The sequence below is a fragment of the Lontra canadensis genome, unplaced genomic scaffold (genome assembly GCF_010015895.1).
Source record: "Lontra canadensis isolate GAN:19392208 unplaced genomic scaffold, GSC_riverotter_1.0 scaffold28, whole genome shotgun sequence".
Lineage (NCBI taxonomy): Eukaryota > Metazoa > Chordata > Mammalia > Carnivora > Mustelidae > Lontra > Lontra canadensis.
Genome location: NW_022631022.1, coordinates 3,801,288 through 3,818,468, shown reverse-complemented (window position 1 = coordinate 3,818,468; position 17,181 = coordinate 3,801,288). Strand labels below are relative to the sequence as shown.

At 49.3% G+C, this 17,181-nt stretch overlaps 1 protein-coding gene across 1 annotated transcript; it reads right to left on the bottom strand.

Moving 5' to 3' along the window:
* Positions 1-1,704: 1,704 nt before the first annotated feature.
* CILP (cartilage intermediate layer protein) lies at positions 1,705-16,819 on the bottom strand. Its single transcript, XM_032864700.1, has 9 exons — positions 16,536-16,819; positions 14,876-15,044; positions 13,009-13,101; positions 12,072-12,341; positions 10,385-10,564; positions 9,675-9,989; positions 8,785-8,893; positions 7,007-7,164; positions 1,705-4,273 (listed from the first exon to the last, which is right to left on the bottom strand). Exons 2-9 carry the CDS (start codon positions 14,961-14,963, stop codon positions 1,905-1,907), a joined length of 3,582 nt encoding a protein of 1,193 aa, XP_032720591.1. The 5' UTR covers positions 14,964-15,044; positions 16,536-16,819; the 3' UTR covers positions 1,705-1,904.
* Between the last annotated feature and the right edge of the window lie 362 nt (positions 16,820-17,181).

Sequence of the window (17,181 nt, the reverse complement as noted above, 5' to 3'; positions counted from 1 at the left end):
AGATGCTGACCCAAGAGCATAAAATCTAGTCCAGGCCAGAGGTGGCCAAAAGGAGCTGCAACTGGGCCAGCCAGGAGATCAAGGAAAGCTTTCTGTCCTGATTATGAACAATGTCCTCTCCTCCCTGAGTCTCCTTAACTTCTTTTCTGAGAGATTCTGGAGGGGTTGGGAGAAGGCAGTCTGCATCTCACCCAACATTACACTCCAACACCCTGACTCTAAATGCCTCCAAGATTACTCTGGCCTCAACCACTGGCCTCTGATTTACTATTTTATTTATTATTATTTTTTAAAGATTTAATTTATTTGACAGAGAGAGACACGAGAGAGGGAACATAAGCAGGGGGAGTGGGAGAGGGAGAACTAGGCTTCCCACTGAGCAGGGAGTCTGATATGGGGCTTGATGTGGGACTCAATCCCAGGACCCTGGCATCATAACCCGAGCCGAAGGCAGACGCCTAATGACTGAACCACCCAGGCACCCCTGATTTACTATTTTAAACTGAATACTTTTTCCAAAAACAAAGCCCTGTCCATTTGGACCAGTTGTTTTACTCAAGGGACAGGGGCTATTATACACAGCAGAGATCTGGTATCTGGAAAAGCTGGGTGTCTTTAGAAGAGCTTGGAATAAAATTAAAAAGAAAAAAAGCCCATCATTTCTGAGTGAGGTCAGCCAGCACAGCTGGAGAAAGCAGCAGGCAGTGGGGGGTTGCTGAAGGAGCACTTGGCCAGCTTACCTGATCCTGGGCCAAGCCATTGTATAAGCTCCCCAGTATTGGAAAGAAAGAGAGAAAGAAAGAAAGAAAGAAAGAAAGAAAGAAAGAAAGAAAGAAAGAAAGGAAGGAAGGAAGGAAGGAAGGAAGGAAGAAAGAAAGAAAGGAAGGAAGGAAGAAAGAAAGAAAGAAGAAAGATGGGACATGTTTTTAGCTTTGCTCAGGAGCCCAGAACATACTCACAACTCCAGGAATCTCTGCTCTTCTCTGCAAGTGGAAAATATGATCCATGAGAACAAACTTGATCACTGACTGGAGTGTTGCCTAGTTACTCAACCCTGTAACTGGCTGGGGGCGGGGTGGGGGGGTGGAGGGGGTTGGTGGTGTGGAACTGTGCCTCATGCCACCTTGGGACCACTGTCCAGAATCTCTGTCCCTCTGAGCACCTGGCTCTCTTTATTGGTTAAGAGACAGGCCAGGGGCCTCAGAAACGAGTATAAAATGCGTATTTATTGACATCTGCTCTGGAATACACTGGGCTTCTAGGAAGAACAAAAGTAAATGTAAAGGGAAATGCACTAATATAATTAACAACCTATTGCAGTTGTAGGTGTGAAATGTTCTTTCCAGACTTGGCAGAGGAACTACGATTACCCTATATTCAACAGCTTAACACGGAATGTATACTAGAGTTCCAAACTCAGCAAAGAAATAAATAAGTTATTTACATTTCAAGTAAAAAATTGTAGTTTATTCCTTTATTTCACCACGATTTATATGTGTGAACTGTGATAGAGGCCTTGCTGACATCTTGTAGACCAAGGCCAAGAAATATGCCTTATATTGGTTATTTGGTCTTTATCATCAGATTATCATTATCATAGAGGTGAGCGAAACCCTGCAAAAAGGGAAGGAAATACATTTTCGTTGTTGGCCACAGACTTTACCAATGGCCAATTTCTTGTGTTTCTTTTAAAGAACAGGACAAAAAGACTTTATTTTGACATTGGATGGGGGCGCTAGGTGCCAATCAGTATAATGGGATAAAGACAGTAAATAAAGGCATGAAGAAACAAACAAGCAAACTTCCCCGGAACAGGTGTGCTTAAATTAACCAAGTGACAGTTTGTGTGCATCAGTCTCACAATGGCTGTCGCATGAGGTGGGGGAAGAAAAGTACCACGAGACTTAGTTGTTCCGAGGCTGCGAAGCGAGCCCCAGAAACCTCGGAGAGGCCACTGCCTCGCGCCTGCGCTGGCCACGCCTACTAGCCCGCTGCTGTCTCCGCGAGGGCACTCTTCCTCTGCCACTGTTTGTGGCAGGGGGCCGGGCAGAGGGGCTTTGGAGATACTGGAAGGCACTCTGGCGGCCCACCTGCCTCTCTACGCAGTTAAAGGTCAGGGCCACTCCCACGTTGCTCTTCATGACTCTGGAGGAGCCATCAGATGTGCCATCAAAGCAACGGCCAAGAGCAATCTCCTTGGCCACGCGAGGGTCCTGGTCAGTGACGGTATAGATGCCATAGTTGTGGCCCAGTGGATCCAGGGGTGCCAGCATGGTGTACTCGCTGGTGTCATTATTGACTGCTAGTGGTAGGTGGTTGACCAGGTACTCATGAAGCATGGAGTTAACACTGGCTCGATGGCAGCTGCCCTGAGGGATGACCTTCACCAGTGTGCGGTCCACACGGTCCTGGTCATAGAGCATCCCACTGCACTTGAACTCTAAACAGGCAGATGAGACATTGGGCTGGTCCCTGTCCCGTGTGCTCTTCACATCCCGGATTCCATACAACTTCCCCACTGTCCGCCGGTGGGTGCCCCCCATGTTGCGGGATCGTACATTCACCTCCACTGGCCCCACAATCTTCACCTTGATGTAGCAGGCCCTGAACTCCATTGGCTTGGGCCACCAAGCCAGGTAGTCTTCAGTCCAGCTCATAGGATCATCCTCATTGAAGGGTACAGTATTGTAGTCATACCGATCCCCCTCAATCTGGTAGAACCGGAAGTGGGCTGCACTGGGTGGAGCCTCCTCACATGCCCGGAGGTTCTCAAAGGCATAGATGGGCCCATTGCTCTCCTCGGGTGAATTGGGCCGTGGCTTGGCCATACTAATCTGGAAAGCTGTCTTCTTCACCCGTGGGTCCTCATGATCTGTCCGACGGTATTTGAGCTTATTGAGATAGGGCTGTGGGACACCAATTGCATTTGGGTTGAACTTAGGAAAAGACTGTACTGCTTCCAGTTCTTCCCCAGCTAGGCTTGCCAAAACATAGGCAGAATAGGCATCAGGGGACTCGTCATCGCAGAAGGCAGGGACACAAGCCCCATTGGGGCCCGTGATGACACTGTCAAAGCGGCCCCAGGCCCTGGGGTTGGATGAGAAACCAGTCCTGGGCTCCAGGTTGATCACAGAGACCACAACGCCTTGGATCTGCTCACTGGGCAAGAACCTCTCACTCCGGTAGGCCCTAACCTTGATAAAGCACCTCCTGCTTTCTGGGACATCCAAATTAAAGAGCCTCCTTTCACGGATCTCCATGTTGCCCACCAGGAAGGTTCTCTCTTCCCTTTTGCCCCGCCTTTGGCTTTCAAATTTGAAGTCACCTTCCTCTTCCCACAACCCTGTGTCTGGGTTGAGTGACCAGAGTTTCATTGTGGGCACATGCTCTGGCATCTTGACCTGGGTCGAGTCAAGGTGGACCTTCACCTTGCCAACATTAAGTGACTCTGAGGTGGCCTCGTCTGTGAAGTCCACGGAGAACATGCCATATGTCCGAAGGGGGAAGGTGTCTCCTTCATCATTGATGAAGTTCAGGTCACTCTGGGCAGCTGTGGCTGTGGAAATATTCCGGGGATCCAGGAAGGTCACACTGGCCTTTACTTTTCCTGTGTAGGGCTCCCCATTCTGCCTGTAGAAGCTCTTGGATGGGATCTCCAGCTCAGCCATAGGGTCTTCTCCAGCCACCTCCCCAAGGGGGATAATGTTGGTGTCCATGGCCTCCAACATGATGGGCTCTTTCTTCCGAAGCATCTTGATCTCATGGAACACCGCACTCCCCTTCTTGTTGAAGGGCAGCACTTTAGTGGTATTGACGAACTTCTGCAACCTGTCCACAAATGTGAGCACCAGCCTCTCTGTGTCCTGGGGAACATGGAGGGTGAAAGTGCCTTTGTAGCCAGTCATGCTCACACGGTTGCTCCCCAGGTACACATGGCCAAAGCGCATGGGTTCCCCATTGTCAGCAGCACTGACGCGGCCACGCACAATACTCCGGGTCTCTGTACACCGTTGGCAGCTGCACTCCATGGCCACCTTGGTGGGCAGCGTGTACCCACTGCACTGGATCTCCCTTTCCTCTGTTTTGGAGATGCCACAGCAGTGCTCCACGGCATCCCGGCACCTGATCCCGTTATCCTGCTGCCCTGCACAGGTCTTGACAGGGCAATGGCCCACGTCATAGTAAAAAGAGTTGGTGGCATTCTGGAAGCAATCATGGGGCAGCCGGATAAGGTAGCTCTCAGGGGTTGGATTGCAAGGAGTCTCATCAGTGGCTGTGGAGGGAATGGTATGCATATTAAAAGAAAATTCATGTCCTACGCTAAGTGTACCCTTACCTCACCTCTCTGTGGGGCTTTATGGTTTTCAAAGTACTTGCATCTCCATGATCCTGATTCTCACAGAACTCTTCTGAGGGAGATGGAATAACCATTATTTTTTTTTATCATTTCTTTAAAAAGATTTTATTTATTTATTTGTCAGAGAGAGAGAGAGTACAATTGGGGAGAAGCAGGCAGAGGGAGAAGCAGGCTTCCCGCTGAGCAAATAGCCTGACTCGGGACTCGAACCCAGGACTCTGGGATCATGACCTGAGCTGAAGGCAGATGTTTAACTGACTGAGCCACCCAGGTGTCCCTAGAATTGAATAGCCATTATTAATCCATATATGGATTAATAACGTATGTATATATATTAATATACATTATATATATTAATAATGTATGTGTATATATATGTGTGTATATATATATATATATATATACACATACATATATGGAAACAGAGTTGGTTACTGAGACCATTACAGTCATGGTTCTTGATAGAGGGGTCCGGAAAATTTGTGAGAGTGTTTTGAGTTATCACTAAAATTGAGAGTGCTACTGGCATGTAGTGGGCAGGGTGGGGGATGGGCATTGCCACTCTGTGTCTTGCAATGGCCTAGCACTGCTCAGCATGAAGAATTTGTCTGCATGAAGTTCACGTATCCCAGCAGACATTCATGTACGTGGAAAACCTGTTTAAAATGATCATAGCTTACTATTTTTTCTGTGGCTTTAACCATTGAATTTTTAAAGAACACAACTGCCTTATAAATCAAGCTAAGATTGTACTTGGTTTAGCTTGGAACTATACCCAGAATTGTTCCCTTATCTCAGGAAAACTGCATACCTGCCCCAACATTAACCAAGGAATGTGAACCACCAAAATGATACCCCTATATTCATCAGGATTTGTAGCTGTTGCGTTCGTGGTGACTGGATTTAAGTACAAGTGTCTGACCTCTTTGGTTAGCCTTCTCATGTTACTATGCCAAAAAACATTTATACATCGGAATATATACACTGTTTTGAATTAGAGTCATTTTCTTTTTCCTTTATGTTATAGTTCAGGCCACATGCACATGTATTTAGAAATTATATGTACTTATTATCTACCAGTATGACTTCAGAATGATAAGGTGGTGTTAAAGATAACTGTTACAGGTGGGAGCAGTGGTTTTATGGATTGGGAACCACTGTCAAGGGAGCTTAACATCTCTGCAGTGGTCCTAGTGCCTTGTGTCCTGTCTGCCCTGAGGTTTGGTGTTCGGCATTCTCGGAGTCTGAAATATTCCAGAATGCTTCCAATACATTTTCTCTCTCCTGCCTTTTGTTTAGTTTTGTTTAGACCAATTATTATTATTTATTATTATTATTATTATTATTTTATTTGAGAGAGAACGCGAACGAGCAGGGAGCCAGAAGTGGGGTCTCCATCTCAGGACCCAAGGATCATGACCTGAGTGGAAGGCAGATGCCCAACCGACTGAACCATCCAGGTGCCCCTAGGCCAATTATTAAGATCTCCTCCTCCCTGCCCTTCCACCCCACACATTGCAAGTATGTGTTCCTGATTGGTCTTGGCTTCCAGTCTCTCCCCTTCCAGATCACTTCTTTTTTTTTATTTTTTAAAGATTTTATTTATTTATTTGACAGACAGAGATCACAAGTAGGCAGAGAGGCAGGCAGAGAAAGAGGAGGAAGCAGGCTCCCCGCCAAGCAGAGAGCCCGATGTGGGGCTCGATCCCAGGACTCTGGGATCATGACCTGAGCTGAAGGCAGAGGCTTTAACCCACTGAGCCACCCAGGTGCCCCTCCAGATCACTTCTTAAAGCCAGCTCTAATCAGGTCCCCCTTTCCTGCAAACCTTACTTAGCTCATGCGGACCCTCAATCTAGAATGCCCCCACCTCCATACACACAGTCCTTGGCCATTATTCAAGACCAGAGGTTCACAACATTGGCTGCAAATTAGAATCACCAGGAGGAGATTTTAATCTGTGCATGCCTAGACCATGTCCCAAACCCATGACATCATATTCTGGAGGTAAGACCCAGTCATCAGTATTTTTAAAAATTCAGCAGGTGATCCCAATGAGTAGCCAAGGCTGTGACCCACTATTTAAACTCCAGCTAAGGGACGCCTGGGTGGCTCAGTTGGTTAGGCGGCTGCCTTCAGCTCAGGTCATGATCCCAGCCTCCTGGGATTAAGCCCCACATCAGGCTTCTTGCTTGGCAGGGAACCTGCTTCTCCCTCTGCCTCTGCCTGCCATTCTGTCTGCCTGTGGTTGCGCTCTCTCTCTCTCTCTCTCTTTGTATGACAAATAAATAAATAAATAAAATCTTTGGAAAAACAAACAAACAAACAAACTCCAGCTGAAAAGCTGACCCCTCAAGCAGTCCTCCATGGTTGCTCACACTGAAAGGTCTTTGTTTCTCTTCTTATCTCCTGTTTCAGTGCATTTTTCTATCTTTACTTATTTGTCTCTTATTTCTATTTCTTCACCTCTCCCTGGACTGGCAGCTCTGTGAGGGTAGGATTTAGGACTGTGAGATCTTTGTGTCCTAGAGGGTACAGCACTGTGTACAGCACAGAAAAGCCCGAGCTATTACTGCCCAGATATGGCCACTGGGGTGCTTCCCCCACCCTGTGGCCCTGTGGCAGACTTGGGGATGCTGACAGGCTTACCTATGACAGTCAACTGGGCCACCCGCGACTTCACAGCCCCCGAGTCACTCTGGGCCTTGCAGAAGTACTCTCCAGCCTGGTCCTGTCGCAGGTTCCTCAGCACTAGCTTGCTCTCATGCTTGTAGAGGGAGGGGTCCAGCAGTGTGTCATTGTGGTACCTGCAAGGAATGGAGGGACAGAGGCTGAGGGGATGAAGGGAGGGCAGGTACCCCTGGGGAGAAGGCAGGAGCAAGCCGCTGGAGAGGCAGATGATGCCTGGGGCCCTGCAGATGCCAATACCACTTGTGACTCAGCTCATCCAAGAGCTCTGCTGACCAAGGAGTCAAGGGATTTCATTCTGAGTCCTTGCCTCACTACTACCCAGCTATTGGTCCTTAGACAAATCCTCTCACCTCCCTGAGCTTTAGCTTCCTGGTCTGTGTTTCCCTAGCTGACTTCACAGAATTATTGGGAGCATCAGACAAGATAATGGCTGTAAATTATCTGTGAAGGATAAAAAAGGATTCACAGTCCTGGGGGACTCTGACCTTGTGTGTGTTTTGCTGGGGAAGCTTGTTCTGTGTCCCAAGAATATCCAAGTCAGGACCCTGAGACCAGACCTGCTCTGTGGGGTCCCTAGCTTCAAGAGGTTAATGACAGGGCTTGTTGTCTGGGTGGCCTTGACCCCACTGGCGCCCACTTGTAAATGCCAACTCATGAGTTCTGTGCCAGAGCCTTACTAATAACTTATCCTGTTGGTTATTGTTATGATTAATATTAAGTCCAGAGCCCTGTACAGAACTTATCAAACTCAACACCTAAAGAACAAATAATCCAATCAAGAAACGGGCAGAAGACATGAACAGACATTTCTGCAAAGAAGACATCCAAATGGCCGACAGACACATGAAAAAGTGCTCCACATCACTCGGCATCAGGGAAATACAAATTAAAATCACAGTGAGATACCACCTCACACCAGTCAGGATGGCTAAAATTAACAAGTCAGGAAATGACAGATGTTGGCGAGGATGCGGAGAAAGGGGGACCCTCCTATGCTGTTGGTGGGAATGCAAGCTGGTGCAACCACTCTGGAAAACAGCGTGGAGATTCCTCAAAAGGTTGAAAATAGAGATACCCTATGACACAGCACTTGCACTACTGGGTATTTACCCCAAAGATACAAATGTAGTAATCCAAAGGGGCACGTACACCCCAATGTTTATAGCAGCAATGTCCACAATAGCCAAACTATGGAAAGAGCCTAGATGTCCATCAACAGATGAATGGATAAAGATGTGGTATAAATATACAATGGAATATTACGTCGCCATCAAAAAAAACCCCTGATAACTTGCATTTGCAACAATGGAACTAGAGGGCATTATGCTGAGTGAAATAAGCCAATCAGAGAAAGACAACTATCATATGATCTCACCAATATGAGGAATTTGAGAAACAAGACAGAGGATGCTAGGGGAAGGGAGGGAAAAATGAAACAAGTTGAAACCAGTGAAGGAGACAATCTGTAAGAGACTCTTAATCTCAGGAAACAAACTGAGGGTTGCTGGAGTAGAGGTGGGTTAGAGGGCTGGGGTGACTGGGTGATAGACATTGGAGAGGGTATGTGTTGTGGTAAGTGCTGTGAATTGTGTAAGACTCATGAATCACAAACCTATACCCCTGAAACAAATAATACATTATATGATAATAAAATAGAATAATAATAAGTCCAGACTCATTGAAAGAAAGGTCCGGTTTCTAAGAAGACTTGGCAAGGAAACTGGCAGAACACTCACCAGAAATACTTGTCTGGACTGGGCTTCCCTGTGGCCTTACAGCATAGGGACACACTCTGCCCAGCTCTCCGTGCTTTTGTCTCTGGGTTCATCATGATGTATGGAGTCTCTGGGACAGGAGACAAGAAACGGTGATTTGGTTTTTTTCTTTGTGGCAGATTGTCTAGAGCCTTGCTCCCTCAAGTTCTTTGTCATGCGTTAAAATTGTATGACCTTACATGTACTCCCACCCCTAGCTCCTCCTCTAAGGGAAGTGGTCCAGAATGGAGTCCACCCACTCCACACCCTCCGCCTAGGATCAGCTTCGGTGGCCTCTCAAGCAGCCTTTGGGTGGGGCAGTAGAGAACCAAGGGGACCTTGTGCAAGCCAAGATTCCTGAGCACTGCCATTGGGACAGAGCTGGCTGTTTTGAATAGAGCAATACTCACATTCTGCTGCTTCCAGCAGAATATGCCGGCCATTCTGCACCATTTCTGGTTTCCCCCAGCCTCTTTCTCTCTATAATCTCTATAATTGACTATTTTAGATAAGGTGGCCAGAGAAAAATTCATACATTTGAGAGAACAAGTCGTGTCAATAATCTGTAGGAAGAACACTCCAAGCAGAGCATATGGCAAGTGCAAAGGCCTGAGGCAGAAGTGTGTCTGCATGTTTGAGGAACAGCTAGGAGGCTATTCTGACTGGAATAGAGTGACTCTGTGGGGTGGAAGGGAGAGTAATGGAAGAGGAGAACAGAGAAGTAATGGGCAAGCCAGATGATGTAGAGCTTTGTGGGTCGTAGTAAAGATCTGGGAATTTACTCTGTAAAGTGGGAAGCCAGCTCTTAGCACTATAATCCCTTTATTTAAAAGTCCAGCTTTCCTGTCCAGCCCTACCCCAGAGAAAAGTACCTGCCCTCACGAACTCCGCATTGACAGTGGCTGCCTTTAGTCTAGTCTTGGGCATCGTGAGCATGATGGGGGCAAACTTGGCCTTTGTGATCTTCAGAATGCTTTTGCCATCAGGGCACAAGCCAGGGACCCGGAACCTCCCACTGCTGTCTGTCTTGGTCAGTGGCTTAGGCTTCTTGGTCAGCAGGTAGATGGTGGCTCCTGAGGCTGGGGCACCCCCAGGGAGGGAGATAGCTCCGTGTAGCATGAAGTCCTGGCACATGCATGCATCGCAGTCAGCATTCACCTGGCCCATGGGGCAGGTCAGGTCACAGGCTGTGGAAGAAAGGGCAATATCAGGAGGGCTTATATGGATTCTGGCTCTCCTTCAGGCATATCTCAGCCTGTGGACTTACTTATGCTTCCCCTCCCCCTTAGGTCTGTGTTACCTTTCCTTATCAGCCTGCTTGACTAATTCCTCTTCATTCTTCTAGATAGCCCAGGACACTTCTTCCAGGAAGCCACCCTTGTTTCTCCTAAGTTATTATTGACCCTGCTCTGTGCTCCCACACTATCCTCTACATTCCCCATCAGAGCACATAACAGATGCTCATTTAATACTTGGTGAATGAAAGAATGAGTGAATCAGTCTGTCTGACCCTCTGTTCTATTCCTCTAGGCTGCTTCAACTCAGTCACATGCCTTCCCAGTACCAGGATCAAGAGAAGCACCTGTACAGGCTTGGTCCATGCAGAGGCGGCCCTCCTCAGAGGCCTCATTGCACAGTGACACCGTCTCTGCCAAGCAGGTACGTGTTCGGGTCTGGACTCCAGTGTGACCACAAGCAGCAGAACACTTGCTCCAGGGAGACCATGGGCTCCAGATGCGCTCTGTGTCTCGGCGCAGGGACCCTGCAAAGAGGATCAGCAGATGGCCTGACTTGCCTCCAGAGGGGACTCTGTCAGGAAATCTGCCCCTGAGGCTGTTTTATGTCAGAAAGACAGGGTTTCTGTTCACATCATAGACGGCACTGGTATTTATATTTACTGCAATGACTTTTCCAACGGAGGGAAGTCAAGAGTCCTGAGGAAGTGGTGTCTCTAATTTGCACAAAGGTACCATATGGGCCAGGGGTGGCTCTGAGAGGGACTTGTTGGTGAAGCACTGGGACCTGGATATGCTGTCTTAAGATGTGCAGGGATAGCGCCATTTTTCCTCCCATCATTGTGGAAATAGTCATACATTCCTGTGAAAGGGCTCCCTCCTGGTCAGGGTCTGGGACTCCAGTGACTCAGACCTTACGCTCTCCCCCTCACCTCTGCTCTGAGGCCTGTGTGCGGGAATGGAGACCTCGGACATTGCCTAGCCTGAGCTCTGGGTGGCCGCCACTGCCACTGGAGCCTGCGGGGCCAGGCTGTGCACACTGGCAGAGTCACAGGAAGGGAGGATGTCCATCTGAGAAGTGGGCAGCCTTGCAGCTGACTCTGTATTATCCTATGTGGAGAGGGAGGGCATCATGCGTGAACTCTTGGACTCTGTAGACACAGATGTGAGTTCAAATCCCAGCTCCCCACTTAACAGCTACAGAATTGTAAGAAATCACCTAACCTCTCCAGACCTGGAGTAACTTATCAAAATGGAGATTAAAGAGTAATGAATATAATGAATGAATGAATAGTGACTATAACAAGCCCAGTGTCTGGCACATAGGAGCAATAATAGAAACTATCACTTAGTGAAAGTTTACTTGGGTTAAACCCTCTACATTCCTTATCGCATTTAATCCTCATAAAAACCTACATCAAGATGTACTAATATTTACCAATATTACTAATACTTCCCCTGTTCTATTGGTGAGAAACCTGAGGCTCAGAGAGCTTCAGAAAATTCACCTAAGGGGCGCCTGGGTGGCTCAGTCCGTTGAGTGTCTGCCTTTGGCTCACATTGTGATCTCTGGGTCCTGAATTGAGTCCCACTCAGCAGGGAGTCTGCTTCTTCCTCTCCCTCTCCTTCTGCCCTTCCTCACCGTTCATTCTCTCTCTCTCAAATAAATAAATAAAATCTTCTAAAAAAATAATGAAATCACATTTTTTAAAAAAAGAAATAAAGAGAATTTGCTTAAGGAACACAGTTCAGATGGTAGACCCAGGATTCAAATGCAAGTAGCCCAACTCCAGAGCCTGTAGTCTTCACCTCCTTGCCGCCCACACTCAATAAGTGGGTTAAACAGAAAGTCCCCATTGACAGAGAACACTCTTGGGAAGATTATGGCTCTCATCACAGTAATGTGTTACTCTGAGGGAGTCAAAGTCTGTGTATGTGTGTGACATCCTGAGTTTCAGTGGCCAGATGCCCATCGTGGCCTCTCCCTGTGCCAAGGCTGTGGGAGGTAGGGGGTCTGGGTCTGTCCGGGCTTACCTGGTGGGCAGAGGAAGCGCACCGTATAATTGGAGCAGTTCTGACCAGGCCGCTGCTCCCTGTTGAGGCACCAGAAGCCCTCATGGGGACTGCCATGGACCACCTGGCCAGTGCTGCCTGCAGGCATCCAGTCGGTGGTCCGAGCCTCTAGCTGCAGGGGCCGAGCACACACCCGGTCCCCATAGTAGAAGTGAATGGCGTCCAGCCGCTCATAGTCACCCTGCCCGCCTGGGTGATCGATGTTGAACCAGGTTGTCCACTCCCCAGGACCTGAGAGGTAGAGGCAGGTCAGAGAAAGACAGGCCCCAGAGCCTCAGGGGTGCTCCCTCCTTCCTCCCTGCTTAACTCCTGGGACTCACTCCCGATACCTCTCACCCACCAGCATTGGTCTCTGACGCTGTGGCATCTATCTCTCCAGCATCCCTCCAGCCTTTTAACCTTCTTCTGTTCCTGCCACTCCATTAAAGCTCTCAGCAGCCTGCCTGTACCATGTCAGTAACTCCCTGCCTGGTCTTTCTACTTCCAAGTTCCCGTTCTCTCCACCTCCCACCCCTCACTGACCCAGCAGTCAGGGTGAGCTTTCTCCGGGTGGCTTGGACCCCACCACTCCCCAGCTTTAAATCCCTTAGCCAGGCATTCAGTGTAAGCTGGCCCCTGCTCTCTCTCCATCCTCATCTCCCTCCCACCCCCCATCTCCCATCAGCCTGTGCTCTGGTTCCAGCAAGCTCTATAGCATTCCCGAATATGTCAGGCAGCTTCACATTCTAAGCTGTCCTATTTCCTAGGTCCGTCCGCCTGGACGGAGATGTAGGTTAAATGCTTTGTAAAAGTGGGTTTCCATGGAAACCATGACACTGTGCCCTGGCTTCCAAGATTCTCGCAGTAAGCTCAGTAAAGACCCCCTCTCTTGACCCTCCCTGCTCCAACCACTACTCACTTTCCAGAGAGTCAACAGGTTTGGCAAAGATGCTGGAGGTCCTCCTCCCAGGCTGGACTCTTCTTACCGACTGGGTGAGCATCATCTGCCTCCCTGAGGGCAAGGAGGAGAAGTGAGAGCCCAGGACTGGTAGTTATAAGGGCTCATCCGCATCCTCCTACCCCAGCCTTTCAAGATGCAGGGAAGCATCTTGGGGGTGGGTGGAGCAAGAGCATTGGACAAGTGTTCAAACTCTGCTCTGCCATTATCTAGCTGTGCAACCTCACGAAGCTTTATTCTTCTAATTGCGTTTCCCAAAACACAGGGCTGCATTAACCATTGCTACATCATAGGGTTCTGGTGCCTTTTCAGAGTGATGGTCAATGTAAAGAGACCCTGCACAGAGTGCAGGCTCTGTCAATGGTAGTTGTCTTACTGCTCTTGTTCTAGAAATGGATCATGAGATGCTGCTGAGCGGCCAGTGGGCTGGGGCTCCTGTGATGGGATCTGGGCATGTCCTTCTTGGCAGAACGGAGCCCTATTTTCCCCATCTGTAAAATGGAGATACTAGTTCCCATCTCAGAGGGTGGCAGTCCAGTAGCCATGTGAATTTCTTGAGGTGACCCAAGTAAACATCTCTGAAGTATATAGAGATTGAAAGTGTGAGCTCCAGAGGCTCTGCCACGTCCTAACTCTTTGACCTTGAGCCAGATACTTGACTCATTTGACCCCTGTTCCCTCATCATAAAATGAGGACAATAATAGTTCTTGCCTCAAAGGATTTTGGAGATTAAATAAACTCATTCACAAAATCCACTCAGAGTAATGCCTAGCATGGTGCTTGCTGAATAAGTGTTAGCAACTCTGGAAGAGGGGTACAGGGTCCTTAGTCCACAAGCAACTTCCAGCCCCACCCCATCTGAGGCGGGATTGGGGGCTCCCAAGGGGGAAGGAGAAGGAGAGCTGAGAACAGACAAGCTCTGAAAGGCAATTAACTCTCGTGCAAGGAACCAAATCAGAATTTTCTATGCTGCTTAATTGGGGTGATAGGAACTCTTTTAATCAAACTAATCTGATTTCCCCTCAGATGGCTGAATGTTAATCATCTTTACAAACAGCAGCTGTCAGGGTGGAAAGAGCAAGGTGGGAGGTGGGTGCGCGCAGGGTTTGGCAAGATGGTGAGACAGCCTTTGTTCCTGCGTGAGTACTCACAAAGGCTCAAGTGCAGGCAGCTTTACAAGGGGGCTTTGAGTGTTTTTTTGCCCTACTTGAGGAGGCAGTTAAAAATCAGGAGAGGCAGAAGAGATGGGAGAGAGCATACAGGGCAGGGCTGGGAGCGCTGATGCTCAGATGCACGAGGCTATGCCCATGCCCCCTACCTGTTCCTTCAGGAACTCAGTGTCACCAGAGGATAGGGTCAGAGGACAAGGGGACCAGAAGAGGGTCTGGTGTCTGTGAAATTCAGCTGCACGGTCTAAATGAAATTGAGCTTTAAGCTAGAAGAATTTTTTATGACACTAAAACCAGAGCACACCGCAACCTGCTCCTGAGAACCCGATGATCCCTTGTGATTCCCTTTTGCTTTGACTCCCAGGAATCCCATAGCTAAATTTAGCACCTAGAGGTGATAACCCTTTTATCCTTTTTCCTCCCTTTGAGTGACAGCTAATTCCCCTCCTCATTTAAAAGATTCTGTCCTGTGAGTTTTAATATTTGGAAACTATCTCAAATTCTCCTGGGAAACAAGCAGGATATACATTATTAATAAGTCTATAAACCAGCCTGAAGTCTTAAGGCCATTGCTGAGGCCCATAGTTGGGTCGCAGACCAGATATGACTTTGCTATGACACACAGAGGCTTGGGAGGGGCCAGATACTTAGCCCATACCCGACACAGAGGTGACTTCCAGGACCAGGAAGAAGAACACCCAGGCCTTGGTCCCCGCCATCTTTCCCCCAGGCCCTATGGGAAACATGGCAGGAGATGGGTGAGGGTACTTCAGATTTGGGTCCTCCCCGGAACGTAGTATCCTGGGAAGTCTCTCAGATCCAGTGACCTGCAAAGAATCAAAGCTGATCAGGTCCCACATTTCTGCATCATTTCTTATGGCTCAAGCAGAACTATTTCTTGACCTATCAAGGGTGGAAGGGTAGAGAGAATAAAGTCTCATGGGAGGTAACACCTGCCCAAGTTGTGAATCTGGGCAGCTTAGGAGGTGCAGAGGCTCAGGAGTTCAAATAAGGCAAAGCTGGATTCAGATCCAGGCTCTAGGACCCCACATCCTGATGAGGCATAAGGGAGAGCAGGGGTGAGGAGGTACCTTGCCAATGAGGAGGGGCTTGGGCTTACACCCAGCAGCCTTTTGAGTGACTCATGTATCACTTCCAAGACCTGGGCTTCGGGGCATGTTTTGGTGGGGCTCACACTCTTGCACCAAGGGGCTATCCATGAACACCGTGCCGCCCAGCCCTGACTGCCATGGCCCCTCGCAGGACAGGCAACCTGGAGGGGGCAGATGCTTCAGATGCATGATATCCATGAACACATTCCCAGATGTGCACAGCCTGCAGCTGGAACACATTTCTAACCTGTTTGTTGGGGCCTGGCTTGGAGTTACACAGCTGGGAGCTCCCTGAAGGAGAGCAGAGGGGATACACTGTGTGAAGCCAGGGGTCCCCAGTAACTGGTAAGCATGGGTTAGGGGCTGTAAGAGCCAAGAGAAGAAAGTGGGCTTGACAATAAAGGCAAAGATCCATGGGGTGTAGCCCAGGCTCTTGTTCATTTCTATCTCTCCCCAGAGCTCTGGCCAACCCAGAATCTGACCAGTTCCTGGAGATTCAAAAGTGGCTCCTTTCAACGTCCAAGGTCCAGGGTGTGGTGGGAAAGAGGAGATTCCTCCTTTCCAGCGGGGGAAAAGATATAAAAGCACTTGGCTGTCTCAGAAGAACAAACCAATCCCACATTGCAGATCTTCTAGCTCTAAGCCCATTAACCTTCCCCCCAGGCCCCCGCTCCATCACCTTCTTTTTCTCAGTCAAGGGAACAGAGGCATAGGGGTCCTCAAGGTCCCCATTGCATGTCTTACCCCCAAGCTCCTGGGCTTGGAGCAGGGAGCTGAGTGCTGCACAGCATTCAGTCTGAGACCACTCTAAGACTGTCTGAGAGGCCAAGGTGGCCTGAGGCACCTTGTGGAAAAACCATTTCCCATCTGGCAGCCCACGGAAGTTTCCTCAGCATATGCTCTGTTAGTTAGGCTCCCCATCCCACGCTCCGCAGAACTCTCGAACAAAGCAGACTGGCTGACCGCAAGAAAGAAAGCAGACGCCCAGAGGTACAGACCCTGACTGGGACCATTTGAGAGTCCCTGACCTCAGGTGAAGGAGGGGGAGGGCTTTGGACCAGTAGGGGGGAAAAGAGAGAACTTCAAAGCGAAAGGGGGGGGGGCTCTTCTCTGGGGGAGATGCAGGGTGATCTGGGAAGGGCAGGAGTAGCTAAGTGGGGCAGAGAAATGCAGGCATGGGGTGAGGAAAATGGGAGTGGAGCTCACCGTGTCCTGAGCGGGACTCCTCAGCTGGGGGTTTCAAGTCTTCGCCTCTCCTGTCCAGCCGCCAGGCCTTATATAGCGCAGCTGGTGGCTCAGCCCGTGGCAGTGCGCCAGGGGAAGCGCGGCGAAACCAGATCTGAGCATGGGGAAGCTCAGCCTCCCCATCCCCTCCCCACATCCCCTGGAGCTCCCAGAGGCCCGGATTTCGCTTCCAGATCCTTAGAGTGAGAGGCTGCAGGACCTGGGGAGAGGCCAGGTGGGCAGGGGCCTGAGGCTCCACAGTCTGGAGCAGAGAGATACACGGAGGGTCAGGGTGGGTCTTGGGAGCAACCCTGGGCAGGGGCCAAGGGCTAATTTACATCTGGGCAGCATTTCATGGCTTGGGGGTGGGGGTTGTGTGCTCTTGCTTAAGCTTTGCTTGCTGATCCCCCACATTCCCCTGACCCGCCCCTGCAGAGAAAGAACTTTGCTGGTGTTAGCACATACTTCAAACTCTCTTAGGCACACCAGTCACCTGGTCTCCTAACTGGGGGTGCCTGGTCTGAGCTGGGCAACTATTCAGCTTCTCTGGACCCCGAGGGAGCACTGAGAGAAATTTAGAAGGGAAAGGGACAAAGGAATTAGAGGACACAGGATGTCACCTGGTAAG